Source organism: Arachis hypogaea, chromosome 5 (genome assembly GCF_003086295.3).
Source record: "Arachis hypogaea cultivar Tifrunner chromosome 5, arahy.Tifrunner.gnm2.J5K5, whole genome shotgun sequence".
NCBI classification, from domain to species: domain Eukaryota; kingdom Viridiplantae; phylum Streptophyta; class Magnoliopsida; order Fabales; family Fabaceae; genus Arachis; species Arachis hypogaea.
Genome location: NC_092040.1, coordinates 52799482 through 52812641, shown reverse-complemented (window position 1 = coordinate 52812641; position 13160 = coordinate 52799482). Strand labels below are relative to the sequence as shown.

General features: G+C 32.2%; 2 protein-coding genes across 4 annotated transcripts; both read right to left on the bottom strand.

Annotated features, from left to right (window-relative positions):
* Window positions 1-3401: 3401 nt before the first annotated feature.
* Window positions 3402-4634, bottom strand: LOC140173204 (uncharacterized). Its single transcript, XM_072195963.1, has one exon. It carries the CDS (start codon window positions 4632-4634, stop codon window positions 3402-3404), a length of 1233 nt encoding a protein of 410 aa, XP_072052064.1.
* Window positions 4635-9437: 4803 nt separating this feature from the next.
* LOC112801589 (replication protein A 70 kDa DNA-binding subunit C-like) lies at window positions 9438-12462 on the bottom strand. 3 transcript variants are annotated; one of them, XM_029298372.2, is made up of 12 exons: window positions 11965-12050; window positions 11847-11878; window positions 11612-11779; window positions 11441-11540; window positions 11225-11349; window positions 11043-11127; window positions 10813-10948; window positions 10579-10742; window positions 10386-10500; window positions 10105-10290; window positions 9924-10004; window positions 9438-9839 (listed from the first exon to the last, which is right to left on the bottom strand). In XM_029298372.2, the coding sequence occupies exons 3-12, from the start codon at window positions 11751-11753 to the stop codon at window positions 9654-9656; spliced, it is 1320 nt and encodes a 439-aa protein (XP_029154205.1). In that variant the 5' UTR covers window positions 11754-11779; window positions 11847-11878; window positions 11965-12050; the 3' UTR covers window positions 9438-9653. The 3 variants fall into 3 exon arrangements, with proteins under 3 accessions (XP_029154205.1, XP_072093365.1, XP_072093364.1); XM_072237264.1 differs by having other exon boundaries at window positions 9924-10027; window positions 11612-11878; window positions 11965-12462; XM_072237263.1 differs by having other exon boundaries at window positions 11612-11878; window positions 11965-12462.
* Window positions 12463-13160: the final 698 nt, after the last annotated feature.

Genomic DNA, 13160 nt, shown 5'->3' with positions numbered 1-13160 from the left:
TCAAGGATTTCCGTGGTATGTATTTGGACATCAAGTCTAATTATTTTCTAACATATAGACATATGCTAATGCGGTAAGATTGAGCAGAGTGGTAAAAAATGGCAAATTGGGAAGAGTTGGAAGGCACAAAGTCAGTGTCTCTGTGGGAGGCATAGGTGAAAGGGGAAATTGAGAGAAAGAATGATCGGCCAAGGATGGAGACCAAGGTTACTACCTTCGTTTACATACAAATTTGATAAGTTATATAACTTTGATTTGCATTTATCTTACAGTACTTGTTAGTTGGTATGATTCATTAGCTAATTCGATTACCATTTGTGTATCAAGCCTATATATATAGACCATAATTAAATAAAACTGACCTTTAAATGGGCCATTTCTGGGAGCACAATTCACTTGATTTTCATTTGAACATATGTTGTTTTCCTTATTCACAATCAACCTTTGCTTCTGAATGTTAACCAACTCAACTACAAATTTTATCATGTTAGAAAACATATAAATTAATACAAAAAAGATAACTCAGACTAAGTTGCGACACAGATTCATATATAGTAACTCTGAACTGTACCTATTATAACTCAAGTGGAATAAGCAAGTTATTCTACAACATACTTTCTATAATTCCTACCTTGTGGGGAAGACGTTCCCATATATTGTCTTTTCTTTGCTAGCTTGTTCGCTCGTTCCATCCTAGCATGCCTAGCATTGTCTGTCAATGAAAGATGTTTGCTAAATTACTATATTTAGAATGCATAAATTAGTCGGATGTGTAGTTTGTTACTATTAGTCCATTACCTATACTTCTTAAATTGTCTTGTGTTGTTAGATTTGATGGCAACAATATCCATTTTTGGTTGTTTTGTAAGTTACTGTATTCATCCCTCTTCATGGTTTGCATAACAATACTTGGATAGAGTGTGCAATCTGCTAGAGTAGCTGTTACATTCCCTGTGATGACACAATCTATAGCTGAATTTGCCGCTAAGCAATAGTAAAATACACTTGGCATAAGTGAACAATAATTACCTTATAGTGATTTAAGAACAAATTAAATTAATTATTATTGCACTTTGTATATAGTTATGTAACTCAAGTTGGGTCTATACATATAATTTTTTCAGAAACTGTTTTCAGTTAGATCCCTTCCCACACCATTCACACAGATTTACAATTAGATCACAATTTGCACATTAATAATTGGATAGCAGCAAGAGCTGAAATAAAGCATTATTTATTCAGGCTTTACCTTGAGGTATATGTTCTATTGCACGTTGTTTTTTCTTGGCTAGCTTGTTAGCTCGTTCCATCCTAGCATGTCTTGCAGTATCTGTCATATAAAGATCTTTTCTAGTTTACCTATCCATAATCTAAGTAAGATTTTGATTTCTATTTTGCTAAAATATAAGATTACCTGTGTTAGTTATATCTGCTAGAACATATGGTTTTGTTGCCAAGCTTTCCCGGATCTCATCGTTTTGTAGATTGTTATTCTCGGTAAAATACCTAAAGTTGCCAATGGTACTGCTAGAGCTAATCTGAACCCCTTTGTTGCATTGCATATCATCAACTGGCTGACTCCAGTCAACCGATAATAATGTTGATGACAAAGTCCCTGCCATGATACCTTTGTTACCTTTCTCACTTATAACACCATTTTATACAACTATTTAGAGATATTCAAGGTACTCTTGTAGTGGTATACACACTATAACTGAAATTTACCTTATTGTGGATAAGCTATTTTCCAACTGTGATGAAAATAAGTTCGTTTATATTATGTTAAATGAAAGCATGTTATCCATATTTCGTACCTTGAATTTCACTGTTGCTTGACCATTCATTCATACAAAATTGATCAACCTTTCTCTTATTTTTAAGCGTGTTTCTTTCCTCCATCTCTGCACATTTCAGATTAAACAGGATTGTTAATATTCCAAACATAGAGAATATAAGCAAAAGAAACATGTATGCTAGAAACCATGTCTTATTTATGTTAGAAATCATTATACTTCGATCTGTATACACTAAACTTTGTTCCATTCGTACTAACCTAAATGGAACCAAGATATTTTGACTTTCTATTCTAAAACTCATTATGAAAAATAAATCTACATTTACTTATACCTTTTGACCTTGAGTTCAGTGGGATATCTTTTAGTAGCCTTCCGCTCATAACTATATCTGCATTTAGTCCTTGTGATGATTGTATTGCGTTAGGTTTTCTTCCCCAGCTTTAACTGTTGAGGACTTTTGCCGTGGAAGGCTCCACTTGTGTCTAGTTTTTTTTTATCTCTCTTTCTCTTCACATGCTATGCTTTGGTATCTGTAACAATTAACTGGTAATAATGGTTGTGTGGGTGTGCCAGGTAATTTTAATACGGTTAAGTTGGTCTTACAAACCTATGTGAAAATTTAAAATACTATATTGTTCATTGATTGGCCTCATTGTTACTACTTTATTCCACATCTATCATGATATTAAACCTTTATTGATATAAACCGGTTAAATACCATGCTGTAAGACTAAATTCATATGATATATAATTATAAATCATTTTTTTACTACCCTAGTAATAGCTATCATTGGTATATATTATGAATTATGTAGTATCTTTTTTATAGTCATTAAGTCAGACTAATTTTAGCAACCTATTACTAAACACACCTCCACAAGGCATCCTAACTTTCTTTTTAAAGATGATCCATAATATATTATCTGTTTTTCAAATCATCCACAGCCAATGATTTCTTTCTATAAAACCCAAGTATCGTACTTATAAGGCCTAGTTATTGTACATGTCTACAAACCGTAGTTTAAAGTCGTTCTTAGCCTTGGGTGTGAATATGTCATATACAAAATTTATAAAGTCCAGTATATGATAACTTGTTTATGAGCCGAATATACTTTTTATGTTAAAATGATATTAGTGTAATCAATCAATTCTGTTTAGTTAGATCTAGGTAATGTATTTATTATTGATAATAGATAACCATTATCAACTTAGTATTAGGGATATTAAATTAAGGTGGCATGTCTTAATAAATTTACAGATAAATATGTAAAAATTAAGTATATACAAATGGGTATATATAGGAAGTTAACCATATATATTACCTGCTACAACTAATACTACTACTTTAATATCAAAAATAAAATGATAAAGAAACCTGTAAACCCTAAACCTTTAAGTTGTTACAAAATTTAGAAGAGTGCATAACATTGATTAACAAACTAACATTGATAACTCTTTCAAAATCAAAACGAACCCAATAGATGGTTATATTGAAACACAAGGGATCTAACTACATATATTCTACCCTATTGTCTAAATAAGCAAACTAAACAAAATAAATTGCATTTAAAACTCAGGAAGATCATCTAAATTGATCATAGAACTCTAAACCATGTATAGCCCATCTGAATGCATTGTAATTGTCTTCACGTTAACATGTTCCTGCCATGTGCGTTGAACCAAATGCTCCCTTCTTGATTCCATATATTTTAGCCTCGAAATCAGGAAGTCTGTTCGCACGGCATCATTTGCACTTCCTGACCCGTCTCTGCACTCCATGACTGTTATTATGTCATTGCCTAAGAACAATGAAGGAGTGTATGGGATTCCAAGACCAGAAACTCTAATCATCCTCTCCCAATGGATGCTGTGATCACCATTTCTTTTCATTTGCCAGACCAGGACTTGCCTGCTGAATGCAAGATTACGGTATGAAATATACCCGACACCATCGTTGAAGTAAGTTAGTGAGTTGTAATCAGATGGCACGTCTGGGGGGATCTTTGCCTCATGGAACATCTGGATGCGGAGGTTGAACGTGACTATGGATGCTGGCTCAAAGAAATTAGCTCCCTGCCACCCAATCCAATAGACTATCCCATTGTGCACTATATATTTGGGCCCAAGTTTCTGGACATCACTCTTAAACATACCGGAATGAGTCCATTCTCGTTCAAATGAAGTGTAAAGAGACCATGACATATTTCTTTGTCTAAATGCACGCTTGTAGACATGCACAATACGGTACTCGATTTCGTCCTCCAAAAAACCAAACGCATATAGAGAAACGGCATGAGCGGAATGCTTGCTTGCTTCATCGGTTACGTACCGCCTCTTATCCGATACTGGATTCCATACAAGAAGCCGAGAATTAAGGCCACCCAATGAGATCTTTATGCATATGATTCCGTTCTCAGACCCAATGACTGAATATAAGCCATATTGGTTAGCATCCATTGGGACATTGAACTGAACCTGGCGACCCGAATGAAGATACGCTCGAACGAACCAAATCGAGTTGTAATCACCTGGGGGATAGCCAATGCCTACGATCACACTCTTGCTTCGATCTTTGTTTTCCTTATAGTTTGCCTTCACGAACAAATTAGTACACAGCCTGAAATTCCAACCCTTGCTTAGCGTTCTGCACTGTCCAACTGTCTTAGGATCTGCCTTCACCATGATCTTCCAGATAAGATCCTCACTAAGGTGTGGAAGTTTTTTCATATTGGGTGGAGTGTCACTCATTCTAGATATACAGTTTATTACGGAGCCGCTAATGGCTCTTAGTGTTTTTGAGTAGAAATTATGGTTCTTGTAACCTTTCTCACAACTCATGACATATATATGTTTTGAATGAGAATATCAATAGCTTATATTGACATCTAGAAGGTGTCATGCAATGGGTAAGACAACAAACTGCAAAATAAGATATTTATATTAAATATTTAAATAAGATTATATTGACTCTATGCATGAATAGACATTGCTTTGTGATTACCTTAATAAACACAGGCCAATTGCTTTATCATCCATGCAAATCTAATGACCATTGGATATTAGTAACATTAATGGGTAAAAGTATTTATCTACACTTTTTGTCATTTGTGCACTATTTGGGGCACCTCATATACTTCTTTTAGAAACTGCTAAGGATGTATTGGAAGCAACAGAGTAGTACCTAATTTTGTGTATGACTTGTGCCATGAGTCTTGCATTTAATTAATCCATCAAGAAAACTTTAAAAAAGTTCTTTATATTGATGAGATTTTTATCATTCTCTATATGTGTCGTTACCCTATGCATGTGTGATAATCATTTTGCATTACATGTTACTGCATCATAATTTAATGACCATTGGATATTAGGGACATTAGCTAATTAAAGTATTTAACTATAAGTCTTCTCTCTTGGGCACTCTTTCGGCACCTAAACTCCTTCTATTAGAAACTGCTAAGAGTGTATTGGAAGCAGCACCTTAGAACCTATGATTGTGAATAAGTTCTCCAATGAGTCTTATATTTGGTTAATCAATCACGAAATCTTTAATCAAGTTCTTTCAATAGATTGGTGACCTGTTTTTCATTCTATGTGTCATTAGCCTATGTATGTGTCATACCCATTGTGTATTATATGTTATTGCATCATAATTGAATGACCATTGGATATTATTGGCATTTGCTAGATAAGGTTCACCATTACTGGTTTTATAACTTGGTATGAGAAATAATTTTTTAGTGGAATATGTTTTATAATGTTAAGTCTTCTCATGTAACTGAAAGCCCGACTGTATTGTATGCCTTGTTAATCATGATCCACAATTTATATTTATCTCTTAAAAGTATCTAAATACAAAAATAGAGATCACACACCTCTTTATTCTTTTACAGTTGCACAAATAGAAATGATAACTTATTTGACTACATACCTCAACAGGTATGATTCATAAGGTGCTACATTATCTTATGTTGCAATGTCCTACTTTATGTTGAGTTTTTTTTATATTTATTTAAATATTGCCTGCTGCTATATTCCCGATAAAATGCATTTTTGCCTTCTCCTTGTTAGTGAATTAATGCAAATCCTGGGAACATATCAACATTGCATTTTTTTCGATGGTCCTTATGGTTTTACTGGGTCAATGCACTAATTGTGTTTCACATCATTAGTTTGCATAATTTTGGCTTGGACAAAGTCTCTTTTCAAAAAAGGTAATAGCAGTCTTGTTTGAACAGAACCCCATGTAAACAAAGATGGGGATAAATATACAGATAATTGCTTAAATTTGACAGATTTACGATGAAGTATTCATCTTTATTTATCATGTTATATTATAAGAATGTGTGCCATTTTGTCCAATTCAGACTATGCCAACTCACTGCATTCAACTCGTTTATTTAATTGAAATCTTTCAGAAAAAAAATGCTTCATTTCAATCCTACTTCACCATTTTGAGCTTTAGTCACTTTGAAATATCTTATGATGTGTCAAGTTGATACCTCAGATTTAAGTGCAGCGTATCTGATCAGCGTTGATTTAAAATGGTGAGGCTCTTGATGTGTGTCAAAATGAGCCACCCTATCTACTATTACCTTAACCATCATTTAAACTCTCAGGATAGTCCAGGCTTTCTTTAATCGTTTCCCAAAGAAACCGACTTTGAACAAAGTCCTGCATTTCACTAAAACATTAAGGCAGCTTTAATCACGTCCTTTGATAGTTGTAGACGGGTGACATTTTTATCATTGTATGCATATTTTCTCCTATATGTGTGATAGAGATTTTGCTTTACCTGCTACCACATATAAATCTAATTGAATCCAACTGTTGTCCACTTTCGAATTTACAGATAAGTGGTCTAAATCGGTTAACCATTCATGGTATTATCACTTTTTTTAAGAAACAACCTTTACTTGGGATACAATTTAAAGATATATTAAAATTAATTATGCATCTATGTGAATTTTTGTGGGATCAAGTGCCCATACTATCATTCTTAAAAAATGTTAGACAGTAAATGTGTGCATATATATACCCCCATAAAAAAATTAGATTTGACCCCAAGTTAAAATAATGAAACGATTTAATTAACTCATGTGTGAAAGAAAATTATAAAATTTAGTATCACCAAATAACAAAATTTTAGATATATATATATATATATATATATAGATAAATAAATAAGTTCTGCCAAAAATTATATAATATTAGGATACCATTCAGTTAGAAAATTTTTTCGGTTTAAGATTATATTGGTGATTATTTTTTCTACTAAACTATAATATTAACTTGTAAAAAAAAAAACTCTTTGGGCTCATAATATATAACGTTTTTAATTTAGTTAACACTCTTTAAAAATACAAAGAATTGTGTATTTCTATCCATGTACATATGTATCTGTTTAACTAACAAATTTGATAGTGGTTGTTGCCAGTAACAATGTTATTAAATATCAAGCTTATTTTTTTATTTAAATAGTTGAATAATGATTAGATAGACTATAAAATATATAATACCTTATGAAGGGGTTGATGGTCTTATTTTAAATAATTACATTGCAGTTTTCATCATATAAAATTCATAAAAAGCGTATAAATAGTAAATACCATTCGGAAGACTCGTCTAAAAATTTTCTCGTTAAAAGTTAACATATTGGTGGTCTTGATTAATATTATATTTATTATTATTATTAAATGTTGACAAAAATATACTCAAATTATACTATTAATAAAAATGCGTTCAAATAATTTAAAAACACAATAACAATACCCAACAGTAAATGTATATTTTAAAAAAATACCTTGGAGATTGAATTTGATATAATTTTTTTTAAGCGTAATTATAAAAATAAGATATTATTATACATAAAAATTGGTGATTTTTCGTTGAGTATATATTTTTTTGTAATTTTTTGGTTAACAACTAATAATTCTTTTAATAAATCACATAAAATTATATAATTAGAAAGAAATTATCAAATCTTAAGAATACTAATATCTCATTTTTTTAATTATGCTGGTGAAAATCTACATCAAAATTCAATCTCAAAGACATATTTTGAAAATATATATTTACTGTTGGTATTGTTTTTGTATTTTTAAATTATTAAAAGACATTTTTGTCCATAATAAAATTTGGGTACAATTTTTTCAACCTTTGAAGAATTTGATAGCGTTTTTGCTGGTTAACCCTAAATCTAAAATTTTTCGCTTTTCCAAAATATGTAGAACAAAGGTTGCACATTGTAACCCTAATGAAGTCCTTTACAGTTGCACATCGTAATACACATCGTATTTCACACCATGTTATGTTTTTCTTTGATCAAATTGTACATCGTGTTTCACACTATGACTTTGCATGAATTTGGCTTACATTATCCCCTTCCTCAAGAAAGACAATAAAGGTTTACTTGTTTTAATTTTATGGTGTGGATAAAGATTTTGTTTCTTCCTTCACTATGAATAAACTTCACCGAATAGTTCACATATTTCTTCATCGTTTCCAAAATAAAGTCACATTTAAAAACCTCTTGGAAACTTGTGCCACACAACTCAATGTAGATATGTTAAAGATCTTGTGATGCAATTTATCTGCTTTATATAGTTCTGATAAGGTTTTAACAGCTTGGTATAGAACACTTTTATGGAAAAAGTTTCTTTTTTATCCATCTCATCAATTATAATTTCTCACTCCCTATGTAAGTTGACCTTTCCACATAATTTAATATAGTTAGATGTGTAAATGACGTATATGACACATTTTTCCTTTGGTCTTTGTGGGCATTAGTAGTCTGAACCTAGAACTGGCACTACATTAAGGATCGAGATTCTGGTTTGTAAACTTAGCTAAAATTGTTAGCACTACATCTGTTTAAATCCAGCATACTTGCTGATTTTGCATTCATGTGAATATAAAAATGTCTCGCGTCTATTTGATTACAATACTTCAATAACATGGACTAATTCTTTTTGTCATATATTTTCACTAATGACATCAATCATAAGATATTAAAATGATAAGTTGATTCTCAAATTCTCACCCTTGCATAAAAGTGTCACACTCTCTTATAAGTATACACTTATAAAAAATGCAACAGTGTTTGTAATGCCACTTTATTAGTTACATATATCATGGTTATATTTTACAAAATTTGCAAGATAGGCTAATGCTAAATTGATTAGTTTAGCACTAATACCTCTGCATATATGTACACACTCTCTTATAATTAGATACCTATCAAATTCTCCCTAATTCTTTGCTTAATGGTTTTTTGGCAACTACAAAACTATGATCACATCAATTATGTGTAATGTTTAATACTCATATGTGGATAGTTATTGTTATCTAGCTTGTTGGTTTGTCAAATTTAGAATGATTGGCATTGACTATTAATGAAACTTGTTTGATAATGTACTTAAAGAGGTTTATGATTCAATTAAAACTTTAGCTTTAATCAAGTATTGACCCTTTCCCTATGGAAAATAGTGTCTGATTCTAGCATGACTTAGCGATAGCCATTGCTATTGTATAAAGTATCCATTATTATTCATATAATAAGACTTTTTTTTCTATTACTTAGCTAGTCATTTTATTATGTAACTTAACACAAAACAAATATATGAAATCACTATTACAGCCACGTGAAGAAAAATCCAGTGCCTGAGTTGTCATTCAATACTATTAAAACATATAGAATCCATCTTAATCAATATCTCTATTGTTAAGACTCTAAATCCTCATTACTAATTTTAGTTACATATAAATAACCCTAATAAGAACATTATCAAAACATGAAGACAATAATAGCTAAGCAAAAAACAGTTTATAGATATCTCTGAAATAAGTATTTCATAAAGCTCATTCATTGCTATCATGAAGTTGCATCTTCTGTCTTTTTCGACGATTGCGGGTAAGTTTGTTGGTTGAAAACCCCAGTTCTTCTTCATTCTCAATGTTGATAGGAATTTGTTGCTTTAAAACCATGGTAGCTGTTTTGGCTGGAGTTTTGCACTTGAGGCTTGTAACACTATCCTCCACAACATCCTGTCCCATGAAAAAAAACTGTCAATTTCCTGCAGATTTAACACAAAATAACCAGTTCTATAAAGTATATAGCACAAGAGTTACCACAGAATATTGAGAATCACTAAGATTGTTGATATCAACCATAGCTGCTGACAAATCCACCGAGTTACTGCACCCGGTATCCTACAACCATATTGGAGATATTCCTACTTAGATATTATAGCCAAATAAACTGCTCAAAGTCTCAATATAATCAAGGAACCTACAAACTTTTAGCACATACAGTTACAGTGGAGAACGTTTTATTTGGGAGATGCATTTCAAAAATTGTATCATCCTCGCAGACCTTCATCACTGTATACACCTGGTCATAGAGCTTGATGTTGGAGGATTTGACATTCACCTTAAAAAGAAGTTTTCTTTCTAACAGGCTCTCAAGAGCTGCAGGGTATCCTTCAGCATAAAGTTCCTGAAATTAAATCACAAAAGTCTAAAGTTATAGTTTATTTCATTGACATTTATATAAAGTACATGACATAATACTTGTTATAATTTACTATGAACCTCCTCATCCTTGATCTGTTCTGCTTGTCTACCACATAGTTGAACCGTTTCTCGATCCCATAGAAGCAGTGTTATGCTACCAGTGCCATCATAGGCCATCACCTCAACCTTAAACCTATTATATAAATTGCACAACTTAGTAAATTGCAATAACATAGTCCATCCAAAACATATTGTAAATCTGAACACAAACCTTAACGATGCACTTCCGTGAGTGTGGCCACACTTTCCACACTCGTATCTATTTCCAATTGGTGTTTCAACCTTCTTCGGACACTTTCTACATGATTTGTAAAACCAATCATCCTTGCCAGAATTGATTGCCACAATTGTTCCAGCAATCCACAAAGGGCCTTCCTGCAAATACATGAGGGTTTATGTAAATGCCATATCATGTAACGTGGATTTAAATAGGTGATGGTATGACCTGTGTTGAGTTTAGTGCTTCCTCTATTGTGTTCACCGTCACATCACCCCGCTTAAGTTCATCTGCCCCAGAATGTGAGTTGTTTGTGTTGACTTGACTAATTCTGACCAAATTTGAGGGTATAGCGGCAAGCCTCCTACGCGGTACAACGAAAGTATTTTTTTAATGCTTGGCTACATCTGACCGTTAAAAAAAATTTGAATCTATAGAAATTGAAATGTGGATCAAACCTGTCACGAAAGTCGCGAACCTCCTCGAGATCGGGATTGATGCGTAGCTTAGAAATGTCGAAATGACTCTGTACTGAGGTTTTCTCTGTTTATTTATAAAGCTGATAGTGAGAAAACTTCTGACATCACTTAATGTGTACATTGTATTTATATAGTATAGGATAAAGGGTTTAGATTCATACCATTCCATCTACTCGGTCGGAAGAACTGCAAGACCACTATCAATGGTTCAACTCTTCCATCATCTAGGTATGGTAGTATTTGATCAACCATGTCCCCAAACAACACACACCCAATACGATAATTACTGCAAATCAGTGTGATTAAACAGGTTTAACCCTTATTATCATTATAACACAACCTATATTATGTCACTATAATTCACGAACACAACTTACTCAAGATCTTCAACCAAAATAGCTAGACGCTTCGTTTCCTTCCCTTTGCTTGTGATGAGTTCCTTTGGATCTTCCTTTCCAACCACTTCACCCATAATATCTGCGATTTCCATCTTATTGTTAGGTAGTTATGAGTTATACACTAAGGAAGTGTAAATGTATTCGCCTCACCTATTAATTGAGAGTCATTGATCCTGTCAGCATTCAACAACTCTGAAATTTGCGTTAATCGAAACGCTTGAAGTGGGAAAGTTGGATTCTCCACCAAGAGCACCACAGTTCGGTGAGAGAAATTTAAGGTCCACCGATTCATAGATGTCTTGGTTTTTTCTCTCTTGTCTACAACAATGAAATTTGACATTTTATACATCTTGAACTCATCAATGTTATCATTCCATCTACGTACCAACGCCTTAGGGACCGAAGCTTGGATCCTCCCTCCCTGTAAGATAGTAAATACAGCTCAGTTTGGAATGCATGTGTGAATGTATAAGATCATGTAGTTTATATTCAATTAATATTACTTGCCTGACTATCTTGAAGAACCATTTCAATACTATTGATCTCCTTAGGATTGTACCGGCAAGGAGCTTTCCATAAACGAACAACATGGACCAAAAAGTTCCATGCAAGCTTTTTCGGACTGACATCCATCAACAAATCAAACGATTCAGCCATGGTTAGCTTGATAAAGGAGAAACACTACAATCAGCTAGCCTTTGACACTTTTTTCAAACTGGAAGAAGTGATGTGTAGAAAGATAGAGGTATGAACATTAGATGCATGCTCCTTTTTATAGTGAAGTCTGTATCTCAAAGACATAAAATGTCTGTTTCTGTCATCGTAATAACAATTATTTTTTATTCATTTCGAGATTCGATAATTTAATAACTATTATTTTTTATTCTTCATTTCAGGTTCAATAGATATGACATTACAATTTTGGGTGTTGTCCACGTGTCAATCACTCAGCGCACCACTTGTCGATTGAACAATCAGCCACTACTCTCCTATAATATATAGATAGATTTCTAGTATTTGGCAAGTTTTTTCTTCAACTAACAATGCCTTCCTTATCTTTTGTAACAGATGACTTGCATACACTAAATCCAGCAAGATGAGTATACCTTGTATAGAAAATTTTTTCTTCTTCTAGGTATCAAATACCATGTCAATCACAGGCTTCAATTCATCCTCACAAGCTAGAATTCATTCTTGTACTATATTTACTGGATCATGTAACTTATTTGGTACTGTTGTTGTCATATCAATTCTATTGTCTCTTGTCTGTCAATTGAAAATATGCCTAAAAGAAATAAATTGATGAGTCACTTATTAGAATAATAATAACCCTAAATAAATGAATTATCAAATGATTATACTTTGTTTATGCTTTGTTTGCGTATTAAAAAAAATATATGATCTTAATAAAAAATATAAAATAATTGGTTATTTATGTGATTTTATTGTGATTAAATTATAAGCAAACTGAAAGAGAAAATGACAAAAAATTATAGAAGAATTAGAATTGAGATTAACGGTGAAATTGAGATAGTCCTCAAAGGAGGTGAAAATCAAAAGACAAAATTATATTTTAAATAATATAATTAAAATATTTAAATAATATAATTAAAAATATTTAAAATTATAAATATACTTCAAAAATAATTATTCTCTCGTTCCCTAATTTCAAGGATATTAATTATTTTTTATTTTTTAT